General features: G+C 43.1%; 1 protein-coding gene across 5 annotated transcripts in view; it reads left to right on the top strand.

The window, feature by feature from the left end:
* The window catches only part of LOC126354250 (inositol polyphosphate-5-phosphatase A), a 311,452-nt gene that overhangs the window by 98,684 nt on the left and 197,017 nt on the right, over positions 1 to 15,751 (top strand). For all 5 annotated transcript variants that reach the window (XM_050003765.1, XM_050003764.1, XM_050003766.1 and 2 more), the window contains 2 exons: positions 3,368 to 3,471; positions 11,340 to 11,456. In XM_050003765.1, coding sequence (XP_049859722.1) covers positions 3,368 to 3,471; positions 11,340 to 11,456 — 221 coding nt within the window. The remainder of the gene's footprint in view (positions 1 to 3,367; positions 3,472 to 11,339; positions 11,457 to 15,751) is intronic.

Genomic DNA, 15,751 nt, shown 5'->3' with positions numbered 1-15,751 from the left:
TTCATTATCGTTGCACTTCCTCAAATTTTCTTATGGATAAATCTTAGTAACTGTAAATAATATTAATTAAGCTACTGGCGACGACTGTCCACTGTTAATATGAAAGGTGAGGAGAGTGGAATACAAACACTGTGTAACCATCCAGCTTAGGTTTTTCCTGGATTTCTTAAATCACCTCAGACACATACTGAGATAGTGCAAGAAACCAGCTGTGGCCCTGTTTAAGCAACTATCTTTGTCCAATCCAAGTAGGCCTTATTGGTACATCAGTCGTCAACATCAACAAAATGTTACTTCAGCCTTCTTTCACAAGTGATGATGTCCTTCAGTCAATCCCATTCATTGAAGTTGTGTTTGAGTATGTTGCAAGTAAAATACCCCCAGGGGTTCAGCATTTGATTGCTGGGTATGGCCTGGTTGACCCCGGGTTCCTGAGCTGGGGACTGGTAAGCAGCATCAGTCCTCTGTTACCGTAAACTGTGGGCCCACTTCAGCTACCACCACACAGCGCAATGGTGAAATGTTGTGTGTTTTAGAGAATGGAGGCCTTGGCTTCACTGGCTGGATGCGAGGAAGTACACATCTCTATATATATATAAAAAAAAAAAACCCTCAACCTCAGAGTGTTTTATTTGCTGAGGTGAATGGCTGTTGAGGTAAAATAGTCTAACGGGAAACCTCTGGGGCACCTGCTGCCCCTCAGTTGCAGAAGGCTTTCTGAGGCATGCAGGGCTCTGCCTGGGTCGACGGTTGTTTCCCTAGCATCTCATGGGATCCCTACGAAATGGTCTCATCAAACTAGTACTAATGACGGGATGGGATGTAAGGCCTTACAGAGGTTGATTTGCATAACACCCTTAACTTCAGTAAGGGCATGGTTACCTGCTGCGATGTAGTGGAGGTGGACCCTGCGGAGTTACGTGAAGAATGGAAAAATATGGTCGTTGCTGAAGTACAGGACCATATGAGGAGAGTCAAAGGCAAATTGGAAAAACCTGCAGCATTCATTCTAATATTTAGTGCTCCAGAGTTACCTGAACAATACTTCCTGGCTATATCTATCTTAAGGGTTGCCGATTTGTTGCTAACGCAGTGGGATGCTTCAAATGTCAAAGATTTGGCCATACCACTATGGAATGTAATGGGAGGGCTATGTGTGGCTGTTGTGGAGGCTCAGCTCACGAATCAGACAATTCTTGTACACTTCCTCCGAAATGCGTAAACTGCTCTGGTAATCACCCACTGTGGAACAGAAAGTGTGAGGTTGACAATGAGGAAAGGGAAATTCAGGAGTTGAAAGTCAAGAAGTGCATACCCTATGGTGAAGCTAAAAAGCTTTCAAAGCTATGCAACCTTTGGTTTTTGTTATATGTTTTGCATCAGCCCTTAAGACGCCAATCGCCAAGTGTGATGCCTCCACACGAACACAGTCGACAGATTCAAGCATGAGTACATGCACTTGTCAGTGTACCTGTTGGGGAAAGTGCTACGCTTGAAACAGAAATTGTTTGGAAGCTGTTGGTGATGAGCTTACCACCTAAGCCACATACCACTGTGCAAAAGCAAGGCATATAATGACATTAGGCAAGACACAGTCACTGAAAATGTTGTCTTTCAGGATATTCGTTAGTTGCTCTCACACTTAAAGCTACTTCGCCGAGCATGGTTAAATCTGATACATGTAGTCTTCTCAGGTGAATGGCCCAGGTTTCCAGCCCCCTAATGGTCAGCTGTAGCTGCCTTGTCACCGTCATTAAGATCAGAGGAAGAGGAGAAGATTGCAAAGTTACCCACGAACAAAGAGCATTTGACAGAGCTCCTGACTGAAGAAGAAATGCCACTGATAGCAATAGCAAACGACGTGACACTGAGTACACTGCCTTGGGGGATCCCATTCTCTTGAGCATAGGAGTCAGAAAAGGCATGACCAACGCCACATCGAAAATGCTGGACCTCGAGAAATGATTGGATAAGAAATGGCAGGCATCAACAGAGTCCCCATTCATGGAGTTGGTGAAGGATGATGTACCTCCCAGTACTGTCGTATGCCTTCTGAAGGTCAGAAACCAAATGGTTTCGGCAAAAGGTTGACACCTGTATCACCATCTCCAGTGGAATTTAAGTTCTCGAGGGTGGAATGGTAGCACCTGAAACCGCACTGGGAGTGGTTCAGGTGATCTCGGGATTCGAGCAGCAAGACACTGTAGCAGATGACCATGCATTCTAGAGTCTTCTCAATACAGTTGGTAAGGGCTACACTCTGGTAAATGTTAGGGGTGCTATGGTACTTGCCTGGTTTCCAGAATGGAATTAACATTGCCTTCTTCCAAGTCATGGGGTACTGTCCATCAAGCCAGATCTGATTCAAATAAGAGAGGAGCTGTCCTTTTGCTTCAGGGCAAAGACAACAAATCACAGCATAATGGATCTCATCACAGACAGAGCTGATTCCAGTTACCACATGGAGAATGTACAGGTAAGGTTGTACACTTACTCATTATGTGAGGGGAAATGGAGCTTCATCATTTCTGCAGTCCTACAGAACACCTGAAAAGGAGGGGCTTGTCTGGATGATGCAGTGACAGTAAAAAAGTGTTCAGCTTAAACCTTAGCCAAGTCTTCTGGCATGTTCATCAAGACCTCATTACCTGACAAGGCCGTAAGGGGACATGTACTGCCCTTACCAGAAATCCGCCTTTTTGAATCCCACACTTGCGCAGTGGAAGTGGAGTGCTTAAGGGAAGTTGTGAATTACTTCCAGGAAGCCCCCTTCCATTCTCTTATCACTGGCCTCACATGTGCTCTCGCAAATCTGAAGGCATAGAAGGTTTTCTGTAGTTGGATGGTGTTTGAAGTTCTGCAGAGCTGTTTGTCTGACCCTGAATGCCAATTGAGAGTTGTCATTCCACAAAGGTAAAGGGCTGTCATCCGAGGTAAGCCATTCCCTCAACCAAAGCAACCAACTCCTCCCATAAGTAATGTAATTATGTAAGGAGTTAATCAACTTCTGGTTTATCATCATAATCATTTCACCCATCTACATGTTACAGGTTTTCTTAATTACTCAAGATGTCTCATTCATTGACTCACTATGGAAGGGGGGGGGGGGGGGGGGGGGGGGGAAATACCTTTCCTCCTCCACACACACACACACACACACACACACACACAGCACCCCCTCCCCCACCTCCTCCCTATAATTCCCACACCGAGCCTGTGCTGTTTTTGATAACCTTGTCATATGCCTTCCTTTCTTCCATCATAATACAGTAAATAAGATTCATTAAATGCAGAATTCGTCTTAACTAGAAGTAGTTATCAAAGTTTTTTTTTTTATGTTTATGGTAAACTGTTCTACTTTTTTCAGCTCTAACATTTGTGACTGTTAAAGGAAAGGACATTCATTCTGGAAACATCGAAGCAGTTAGCACAAAAGAAAAATCAAAATTTCCTCAAGATTTTTTCCCAGAGGTAACGTATCCAATAAAAAATTAATAATTATGAATATGAAATGTATCATAACATCCCCTGTCATATGAATTTCAAACTGTCTTAGAACTGACAATTTTGTTGTGTGAAGAAAATAGTTAATAGGAAATATGGTAGGAGTATGAACTCCAGAATACAGTGTGTTTCAAAAAGAATGATCTGATTTCAAAACTCTATATTTATTGATAAAAGCATACTACAAACATGGGATGGAACACAAAATACTCAAAAAATCTTAATTTTAACTCTGTGATTAAAAATGCTGTGTGCGTCCACCAGCAGCAGCACAAATGACATACAGATGGTAGCTAAATTCATTATAAACTTTAAACAACATATTTGCTTTAACAGAAGTTATGGCTGCTGTTACCCTGTTCTTCACTTCTTTTATGTCGCCAGATAAAGGGGAGATGAACATATTTTCCTTCACATATTCCCACACAAAAAAATCCTGTGTCCCAGGATTCCAAGCAGCCTATCCAGTGTTGAGACAGTGTATCATTGAAAAACTGACAACATTTGGCCAGCTTGGTGGTGCTCTATCTTGTTGGAAAATCACGTCATCGGAGTTCTCCTGAAGTTGTGGAAAAAGTCAGTTCTGCAGTATTTGAAGATAGCTCAACACAGGACAGAGCACACTGAACCCCAAGACACTACCCTGCATTCTTGGCCTCAAAACTCCTGAGACATACCCCACGCAGTTTCCCCCCCCCCCCCCCCCCCCCCCCCCCCCCCCCCGCCTTCTTCTGGGAAGATTCGAAGGAAAGTGTGTTCAACCCTACCTTACACTGTAGCGTAGAAAAGTGAAGAACAGAATAACAGCTACCTTAATGTCTGTAAAAACAGATACATTGCTTAAAGTTAGTGGCGAATTTAGATGTCTTCTAGATGTTGTTCGTGCTGCTGCTGCTGGTGGATGCGTAGAGCATTTGTAATAGTGTAGCTCAAACTTTAAAGTTTTGTTAGAATTTCACAATTCATCCCATAATTTGTAGTACACTCTTATCAGTAAGTGTGGAATTTTGAAATCAGGTCATTCTTTTTGAAACACCCTGTCTAGCTCAGTAGTTGCAACAGCGTTATATGAAATTGAAATTGTGACATACAATAGTATAGCTTCTAAAACAGTAAAAATATAAAATGATGTAGTAGAGGGGGTAGTCACTTTGCTTTAAAAAAACTGAAAGAAAAAAGAAACGTAATTTAGGAGTAAAGAAGTCCACTCACCGAATAGTGAAATAGTGGAAGTGTTGAATCGTCAACAGGCAGAGTAAATTTATGAAAACTTTGCTAGCTTTCGTACAAAAATCTTTCAGGTGGAGAACATACTATCACACATACTACCCCCTCCCCTACACCGCTCCTTCAGTCTCTGACCTCCAACCCACACATGCACAAGCACCTACATTGTGCTGCGGATTTGTTTATGTGTCATTCCCACCTGTCCACCTGAATCGTACCATCCTATGCCAATCTGTTTATGGCTATCTGGAGATAATCTTCCTAGCCTCCAGAGACCCTAGACACCGTGAATACTTCACATTCAGCCCCCAGGGGGTTTACCGCTCTTTGGCGGGTTCCTGTTTGGCTACCATGGGGCCCCAGCCTTTACAGCATTTTTCCCTCCCATGCTGCATGTCTGTTCTCTTGTTCTTTTTTCCCCTCACTTGGGGAACATGTCTGGGCTGTTTTTGGATATGTATTCTTCATTTTCGGTAGTCAGTATCAGAATACTCTCCACTGTTCCTTTTTTTCTTTCTTCGTTCATCTTCTTCTATCCTTCCTCTGCTTTGGCATTTGAGGCTCTTGTTCTTCCCTCCTGTGTGCTCCTGAAGGCCAGCCCACGCACCCGACACATAACAGGTTACAGGGTAACATAATTCCCAGCGCCAGATCGACAGGTATGGTTCACACACACCCCTTGGTACAGACTGCTACCTTATCAAATTGCCGATTGGACCCTCTGTCAGGCGTTGGGGAGGTGTGAACTTGTAAAAGGGTCCCCCAGTTGGAAGGAGCGCACCATAAGAGACACTGGGAATCATGGGGGAGTTTCTCGCAATGAGTCAGTCATCTTCATGATCAACATCCACAAAACGTAAATGGAATGAGGCTTAAGATTCAAAGACTTCCCAGCTGCACCAATATTCCTCGTAGTTCCATGTACTGAAGACTGTCAATCCTTTGTTATGTTAAATACGTTTATTACTCAGAAAGGTGTTGATGCAGTTTTGCTGGCCCTATGAAATTCTGCTCTAGTTTATGTTATGGCACTTTGTTTTTGGAGACTACTTCTGATCTCAAACACAACTACTGCCTGCAGATTTTCTCCTCCATGGATACCCTGTTCGTGTCGAGGTCCAGTGAATGCTGAATTCTTCCTGTGATGTTATTTACACTAGGCTGCTCGATGGTCTGACCGAGACAGAAATCCAAACATACCTCTCTGATCAGGGTGTCATTGTTGTCCATCAGGGGATGGAGAAAGTAGATGCCTCCTTAGTGCCCACACACACTCTTTCTCACTTTTGATAGAGTGGTACTTCTGTCAAAGATCAAAGCTGGTTAAGAAGTTATCATAGTTAGACCGTTTGTTCCGAACCCAATGTGCTGCTACCAGTGTCATCATTTCAGCCACAATCGCGAGTCCTGTCGACACGCGGCTAATGTGTAACCTGTGGTATGGATGCTCAAGAGGGCGATTGTCTGCCTCCTCCCTGCTGCATCAACTGCAATGGCGACCGTGTCACCATCTCCTGTGATTTTCCTGTGTATTTCAATGAGCTGGCTGTCCAGGAGATCTGGATGAAGGAAAAAGTGCCTTACCCGGAGACTCGCCGAGTTGTTGAGTAGTTGGAAACCCTGTGTTCTACCACCTGGCACCTACAGTACTGTTCTTGCTACATCTCGCTTGACGAAGGACATGGCCATGCTGAAATTAAACTTCAAATTTAGCACCGCAGTTGTGAAATCGCCCAATGTCATGGTAGCATCCCCGTCTCCTCCTCCAGCTGTGCAACACCCCACCAAACTATCACCTCAAGGGACGAAGTCACCATCTAAACAACTGGCAGGCTAGAAAAGACAGAAGGAATACTCCTGTGAGGACTGCAGATGTCCCTCTAGTCAACCAACACCTAAGTCTTCCTCTGCTAACCAGAAAGACTCGAAAATGTCAAACAAAGGCAGACGGTCTTATCCTTCGCCCAATCGAAGATCCTCTTCAATGGTGTCACCATGTGGTACCCTCTCCCAGCCATTCTCCGTGTCACTGGTGTGCACCACCAGCCCTGGACTCTGCAGGCCAACAGCAGAAGAGTGCCAGTGCTTCTGTAGACCTCATGCAGCAGGGGCCTCCTGCCTCTGGCCTTCTAGAAGCGAGTCTTTGAAGGCTGGCAATCAGCAGCCTCTGAGGTGACACCTTTTATTTTATACTCGTCATGACTCTCATCCATTGGAACATTTGCGCCCTTTGATCGAACAAAGGGGATCTACAGCTGTTCTTACATTCGCAGCATCCACTTGTTCTCTGACTTCAGAAAACAAAATTGCTGCCTCACGCCCACTTTGAGCTCTCATATTTCTTCCTGGTCTGTTTTGACCTTCTGCCAGAGGTCATCATTCCTTCTCTTGGGGCAATCATGCTGCTCGTGTTGGATGACATTCATAGTCAAGCCATCTCCCTTCAAGCTGTTGCAGTTTGCCTTTTCCTTCCTCACTTGACCTTTTCGCTTTGTACCATTTATATCTCTCCGTCATACGACGCCACCAGGGCAGACTTCCTCCAGCTTATTGGGCAGCAGCCAGCTCACTCCTTTCTGCTGCTTGGTGACTTTAATGTGCACCATCCCCTTTGAGGTTCTCCCAGAACTTGTCTGAGAAGTGCCCTCTTGGCTGACCTCAATCAGCTTAACCTCTGCTACCTTAAAACAGGAGCACTTGTGTTCCTTTCAGACTCAGCACACCTATTCCCATTTGGACCTATCCTTCTGCACTGCCCAGCTTGCCCATCACTCGAGTGATCCATTCTCTCTGACACGTATTCAAGCGACCGTTTCCCATTTGCTATCTGTTTGCTGGTCCCTAACCCACGTCCATGCACACCCAAATGGCAGCTCAATAAGTCTGACTGGAGGCTTTACTCTTCCATGGTGACCTTCAATGAACAACATTGACACAATTGTGGTGACCAGGTATAATATATGACAAGTGTTATTCTTACCACTGCAGAATGTTAACATTCCTTGCACTTGCTCTTTACCACGCCATGTCCCAGTACCCTGGTGGATTGAGGTGTACCGCAATGCAATTCGTGTGCGGACACATGCTCTCTGCATTTTTAACTGTCATCCTACTATAGCAAGCTGCATTCATTATAAACAAATGCATGCACAGTGTCGTCGAGATCTTCAGGATAGGAAAAACAAAGCTGGATTTCATTCCTAGTTGTTGTAACAGTTTCACTTCCTCTTCCGTCGTGTGTGCCAACCTCCACTGGCTGTCTGGGACCAAGATCGATTCCCTAATTTCCAGCCTGACAGTAGCAGAAAGTGTCATCGTGGACTCAACTGCTATCTCCAACCCCCTCTCCCCCCCTCTCCCCCCTCTCCCCCCTCTCCCCCCTCTCCCCCCTCTCCCCCCTCTCCCCCCTCTCCCCCCTCTCCCCCCTCTCCCCCTCTCCCCCCTCTCCCCCCTCTCCCCCCTCTCCCCCCTCTCCCCCCTCTCCCCCCTCTCCCCCTCTCCCCCCTCTCCCCCCTCTCCCCCCTCTCCCCCTCTCTTCCCCCTCTCCCCCCTCTCCCCCCTCTCCCCCCTCTCCCCCCTCTCCCCCCTCTCCCCCCTCTCCCCCCTCTCCCTCCTCTCCCTCCTCTCCCCCGTCTCCCCCCTCTCCCCCCTCTCCCCCCTCTCCCCCCTCTCCCCCTCTCCCCCTCTCCCCCCTCTCCCCCCTCTCCCCCCTCTCCCCCTCTCCCCCCTCTCCCCCCTCTCCCCCCTCTCCCCCCTCTCCCCCCTCTCCCCCTCTCTCCCCTCTCTCCCCTCTCTCCCCTCTCTCCCCTCTCCCCCCTCTCCCCCCTCTCCCCTCTCTCCCCCCTCTGTCCCCCCTCTGTCCCCTCTTTCACCCCTCTCTTCTGCTACCATGTCTTCTTCTCCTCCTCCTCCTCCTCTCTCTCTCTCCAGCCTCTCCCCCCTCTCCAGCCTCTCCAGCCTCTCCAGCCTCTCCAGCCTCTCCAGCCTCTCCCCCCTCTCCAGCCTCTCCAGCCTCTCCCCCCTCTCCAGCCTCTCCAGCCTCTCCCCCCTCTCCAGCCTCTCCAGCCTCTCCCCCTCTCCAGCCTCTTCAGCCTCTCCCCCTCTCCCCCCCTCTAGCCCCCTCTACCCCCTCTCCACCCCTCTCCCCCCTCTCCCCCCTTTCCCCTCCCCCCTCTGTCCCCCCTCTGTCCCCTCTTTCACCCCTCTCTTCTGCTACCATGTCTTCTTCTCCTCCTCCTCCTCTCTCTCTCTCTCTCTCTCTCTCTCTCTCTCTCTCTCTCTCTCTCTCTCTCGTGTGTGTGTGTGTGTGTGTGTGTGTGTGTGTGTGTGTTGACAAAACTGTTTGACACTGTGGAGCTGTTGGTGCTTTTTTTCACCCCCAAATAAGAAGTGAGTTTTTGTTCTTATTTCACTGAATATTTAGCTTGAACTATGTTCCCACGAGTATCTGATCGATCCTTGGTCATGTATTTGTTACTGATGATGACGTATTACAATCTCTTTACCATTATATTCTTCCTGTTGGTAACTTATGTTTCACTTTTAGCTGTCTCATTCTGTGCTTTTGTTTCTTGTTTAGTTTTTCTAGTAATTTTCGTATAATTTTCTATTTTACACTGTTGTAATTTATTTTTGTCATTTCAGTGTATCAGTGCTCTAATGAAAATGTCATCCCTAACATGTCATAAATTAAACATACTGGGCTTTGTCATTGTTTAGTAAACATAGTACTACCTAACATGTTATGTATCAGTTACCTACTGTCTGAATGAGATTTCTCTTTGACACAGAGAGATTACAGACATTGGCTGCAAGTGGGCATTCATGTAAATCAATGGGGCACAAGTTGAAAACTTGTGCCTTACCGTATTTGAACTGGGGTCTCCTGCGTACTAGGCAGAAGCTCTGACCTCTGAGCCATCAACTCAACGGACTACTAGTGCACGCCTCCTGTCACACACCAATTCTCAACTTATCAACTCACTACTAATTTAGTGGCTCTTGTTCATTATCCTCATGGCATTTTTGCCAATTCCCATAAGATTTCGAGTCTGGTGTGCATTTGCACTGCAAAGATTATTTGCTGTCTTACCTTAATTGTCTGAAAGAACTGACGTCACATATATGTAGATATCTCATTGTTGCCTTATCTTAGGGTTTTACGTAGACATAGCAACACGTACAATCTCTCAGACCATTTTAATTAATTGTAGAGGGTGACAGTTTTGGAATTCCTATGAAGCTTTTGAATAAATGGACGAAAATAGCAGGTGTCCAAAGTTGATTATTAATTTTGTTGATATAATTATTGTATTCTTATTATTCATAGTGGCACAAGCCTATCACACATTACATTCAACATGTGCACCATGCACATCCCAACACAATTTCCATCTGCCGGCTGTGGCACAAACGACATTCTGGGGTATTTGTAGTTCTGGAGCTGCAGAAGCTTATCTAAGTTAGCTCGGACAGTGAATTGATATGGTGTCAGAAAAACACATGTCCTGTTGTAAATCAACAGATGAGAAAGTCCATGGGTATAAGGTTGGGAGAAAGCACCACACACTGCAAAGGTCCTGTGTTCCCAAGACGTCTTCCAGGAAATGTCATTCAAAAACGTACGCACAGCTACGGCATAATGGCTGTACTCTTGACGTGTTGGAAGTAAACCTTATGCACACGTTCATGCTGCACAAGCTGTGGTAAAAGAAACTGTTGAAGCAAGTCTTGGTACATTGCTCTATTGGTGGAGTTTTTGGGACCAAGGAGAATGGGCTTTCGATTTTGTCAATGGATATTCCCATGCAGATATTATCTTTGGGAGGTCTTGCTATAACTCCAGGTGCTACACTGGTGGTGCGTTGGCCCAGATGATGCAGTTTGTCAGTTAACCTTTCCATAAGTGATGAAAGTTGGCTCATTGCTGAACATGGTCTCATTGAGGATGTTGTAATTTCCATCTGCTTCAGGCAAATCCTTGGCACATGGTCCCACACTCAGCCAAATCCTTGTTATGTAACTAGTGGAGAACTTGCAGATGGTAACACATTTTTTTCAGTGTGTTTTGCAACACTTTATGTACGGTTGAGCATGGAATGTACAGTTCCACCGATAATCACAGCACAAGTTTTGTATTACATTCAATGGATGTTCTACTGTCTTCAATTCGGTCAGAAGAAGTTAATGGATGGCCTTGTCCATGCTCATTCTGAAACGTACCAGTGCACTTAAACTTGTTTTTAATTATTGAATTGGTTTATTAGTAGGTCCAGGTTTCTGGAGTCAATGGCAGCTTCTGCAACATCCACGTCACGATGGCTGCTCTCTTGTGCACACTTAACATAACCCTTATTGAGGTACCTGTAACAACAGAACACATGTTTAGTAATGCCATAAAGAAAATCCATCATTTTCAAAAACAGCTACTTTTACATCTACAGGTATGCCTGCAATGCACTACCAAATACATCTTACCCCTACGCCACTTTTTTCTACAAAATCAATACTTAATTTCTGGACACCAAGTGTTAATATTTTTGCAGAGCCAAATGTATTTCATCTTAATCTTGAGTATGAACTTTGTTGCAGAAGTTGTTCTGTTTCAGTGCAAATGGTCCCGTAAAGGATTCTTGAGGACAAGATGGAATATAAACGGGACAGTATTTGATCTCATAAATATACATTTGTTTCATGATGCATCAAATTTTATTGCAATGGAATCAGTAAGTATTTATTGTTCTTGTGATATGTATTGTCTATGTTAGAGACTGCTACTATTCAGCTGGACTGTTTTATCAGCACACCTTGGGTATTGCATAAAAAAACAGCTTTTCAATTCATAAGAAATGTTGGTATCTTACTGAGCTAGTTAATTTAAAAATTCTGCACTTCTACTTCAGTAATGATTGCTTTATGTGAAGTATAACTTCCTTGATTTTTTGCAAGCTTAAATAATATAGATTTATTTGTGGTAAGATACCTTGTTTCAGTGAGTTTCTGTGAAGGTAAAGGTGTGTCACTGGTGCTGCAATATAATATGACTTACAAGTAGTGCTCAAGTGAGTTACAGTAACACATTTATTGCTTGTCACTCCATTTCTGTGTGTTGTAATACAGCAGCTAATAATTCTGACTGTAAACACAAGACAATTTTGCTTTCTTTCTGTTTGTTTCTTCTTTTTCCTTTCTGAAACATAGCTGTTTGACAGAACTCAAGCCTAGTGGTCTGTTGCTCTGCAGCTTTTCTTGCAACTGAATTGTGTATTCTGTTTAATATTCAAGCAGTTCTAGCGTACAAGGTATGTTGCGTGGTCTGGAGGTAAGTTAATGTTGTGTGTGGTCAGTTATTAAATGGAATGCTTTGTCCAGCATAACTAACTAAATAACAGAATTCAGAGTTTTCATTACCATAGATTTTCTGGAAATTAAAAGGTAAAAATAAGTGGGGTAAGATGAGATTCACATTGCATAATAATTCACTAGGATGTTATTTTATGGGAGATGTCTCCAGTGGATTTCCCCAGTCACTCATATAACAGGACTCATAATGAGCCATCATAGGAAACTTAAGTAAAAAGAAAATAATTATGTATTTTGTATGTACGGTGTAGTAGGTATAATTCAGTAGGATGCTTCAACTATTTGTCTCAAGAAGTATCTTTATAATACCGTAAAATGAGGTGATCCAATCTGGTGGTGTGAATCTTATCATTTACCTGTTTTTGAACATGTTGATATTAGAGTATGCCATCTTAACAAGAACACTGCAGCTGACCATTATTGTGAATGTTTGAGTGGTTTGTTGTAACAACATTATTTTGGAGTGTGCAGTACCAGCAAATGGCACTGTCGGTAGATGTGTAATTAATGTGCTGCACTCGTGAAGTGAATACATCAGTATGAAAACTTCCACTGTCATCGGGTACTTCCAGTGTATAACTGAAAAGTTATAATATTTTTTACTTTTGTATGGATATCTCAGGTGGCTCTTCTTCTTCCTTTTTACTGCTTAGACACTATGCATGCGTAATTACAAATTTGTGTTTTTGTAGGGTGAATCCGATCGTAGGAGTATACAAGATTTTAGGACCAGAATTTCTACTAAATGCTGTGAAGAAGGCTCTCAAATCAGGAAAATTCTTAATTTTCAAAGTTGCAGAACAATAGGCAATTCTCTATACAACATTAAATGATAAATTCAGGAACAGATACAAATATAAAAAAGTTAGCTAATCAATGTTAACTAGTAGTGAGGAAAAAATCTGGTCAAAGGAATATTGTGTTGTGGAGATGGAGGTTTCCTTTGCGAAATAATGATTTTAGACACATCATACAGGCATCTCATAATTGAGCGAGCAGGGTTGTTTGAATAATGATTTTGCGACAATCATCCTGGTCACCAGTAGAAAAAATGTTTTCTGGAAAGAATTAAGGACCTGACAGTTAGAGTAAGTGAAATGTAGAGAAGGCAAAGGGAACAGTTACCCTAGAAACAGTTAGTGATTATCTTAAAGAACCCTGAAGTGGCATTGAGTGATGTTTTTATCTTCAACATTATAAACTACGATGAAATCCACTTTTGTGATGCTCCCGGTCAAATTAAAGTAATAGTGAAGTGAGGCACAAGACTTCATGAAAGGATTATGGATAGTTCTTTGTCAAGCACTTATAACAGTGGAGTTATAACAGTGACTGCAGATGGCACAGTGCTACATGTGCTATATGCTGAATGGTGAAATTTTGTGAACTGTCAGGCCTCATCCCAAAATTGGTGGGGAAGGGCGGCAGACTAATAAGTTATAAACTTCTCCATATGTGGGGACTGCCTTCTGACTTTTCGTCAGGGTTCCAATGACCATGATGTCGAATGCCCACTCAACCCAAATCATCACGGCACAGTCCCTCCACAATACATAGTTTATATGCAAAACATCTGTATGGTACTTGGACTGGAGGAGGTTAAAGTGGTGCAGGATACGAAGTGGTTGGGTTGACCTAACAATGATTGAATCATACCTGTATTTTATACAGATTACCTTCTCGGTGTGTCTGGCATTCAAAGAGAGAAAAAGTAATTACAGGTGACAAGATTAAACTATGCCAGGAACACAACATTCAGTTTTTACTTCTACCACTTAACTCTACTCGCTTGTGATGGCCATCTGATGTGGCCTTCTTAGGCCTGTAAAACTTGTCCGGAGTAATCTGCTAGGTGACTGGAAAAGGGAGAACAGAGGGTTGGTAGCAAAATCCAATTTCCTTACACTGTTGAAAGGAACATTAGAAAAGATAGCTTTTGCTTCTAAATCTTACGTTATATCTGGATTTGGAAAAGCAGGAATTTTTCCTTTCTGTCCCTATAAAGTCATTTAGCAGATTCCAGAAGAAACAGCTACATGTGACACTGACTCACCAGAAGTTTCTGGGACAGCAACCTTCCAAGTGCAGTTTAAACAGGTTCAGTCTAATGAAATAAAAGGAGTACCATGTCGTGCAAAGTGCTACTGTTAACTCCAAGAAAAGATATTTCTGTCAGGGACTTTAGTGACAGAGGTGAAAGCAGGGCATCTCTAGTTTTTGATTCTGATTCTATCTCCAGAACATCTAGCAGCAATGTAGAAAAGCTTGAGTCAAATGAAAATGAGTGAATGGGCAAGCAGAAAGGTGAAGATTGATTTATGTATTTGTTTGTTTGCTGTACACATAACAATCGGTTTTCAGATGTTGTTGTAGATTTTAGTTCACAAATGCAAAGGTTTAGTTAACATGCATAAGTGCACACATTGATGTAAGTAGTGAGTCAGAAATTATAATTTTTTTGTTTCAAAAACAAACTTATGATGCATACACTGTTTTAGAAAGGGATATTAAGACTTGAAATCTTCTACTGAGAAACAGCTTTTCTCTGTTAATAAATGCTTTAGTTTATTGTTTAATGTGTTTAAATTAGCAGTATTGACGTCAGATGGTAGTCTGTTGTAAAAGGTATATGGACTACAGCAGGGACGGCCAAGAACACGACACGTGTGCATGCACGTATGCCAAGCTTCCACACGCGTGCGGATCGCTCCCTTCTGATGTCACAGTACCCCACTACCACACCAGCTGACTGTGCGCGCATGCGTGGAACTACGAACACGCCACATGCGACAGTGCATTTGCGTAAAGAATACTGCCCTGCTAGCATGTGGCTTAGTTTCATATTACATTTGATAATATTAAGCTCTGTACAACACATTATGTTGAGCAATATTTGTTGGTTGTTGGTACACCTACAGAAAAATGACAATAACAACTGTGTTTGAAACTTCATTACACCAACAATATCGTGCTTCTCACATTGTCACTCGTAAAATTCTTAAAACATTTAAGCTGAGATATAGAAACGGATGTAAAAGTAGTCTACAGCATGCAGTATGATGTGGAATAAGTGATTCCAACTACATGTGAAACAAGCAAATTTTATTAAGTGGAACTACTGTGCAGAATTTGCAATAACTACAATTCTCAACAAAACATACGACAAATACAACAAAATTATCACTATTAATTTAATTACTTTTGGTTCGCTGTAGACATAATAAAGTTCATATCTGACACAAACTGACGGCACACAGATAAACGTAGACAGTTTCTCGTATTTTTGTCACTCAGATTGCCACGTAATCGTGACTTACTTAGTTTTATATATAAAAAAAAAAAAAAAACCCTTTTGAACACGTATGTTGATCCAAACATTGATATCACTTTTGCAGCCTCATTGTGGAGACGGGGAATCTCTTCCCAAGGAAAACTTTCATAAAAAAATTGTCCTTTAAATGGGAATTACGCTGCAGATTGATCAATTCCATTTGCAAAAGCTCTGGGGCACTTTCAGCTGAAGCGGAAAAGGGTCCATAAAATAGTTCAAGAGCAGATGTCAGACTGGCAGTGTCCTGAAAATGTTTACAAAATTGTGCCTGTAGTTCTTCCAACACAAAAACGAATTCGTCAGAAGTGGCGCTTTCTCTGACTTTAG

This window comes from Schistocerca gregaria, chromosome 3 (genome assembly GCF_023897955.1).
Source record: "Schistocerca gregaria isolate iqSchGreg1 chromosome 3, iqSchGreg1.2, whole genome shotgun sequence".
In the NCBI taxonomy this organism is placed as follows: domain Eukaryota; kingdom Metazoa; phylum Arthropoda; class Insecta; order Orthoptera; family Acrididae; genus Schistocerca; species Schistocerca gregaria.
Note: the sequence above shows the minus strand (reverse complement) of the source record. Positions and strands in the feature narration are given on the sequence as shown.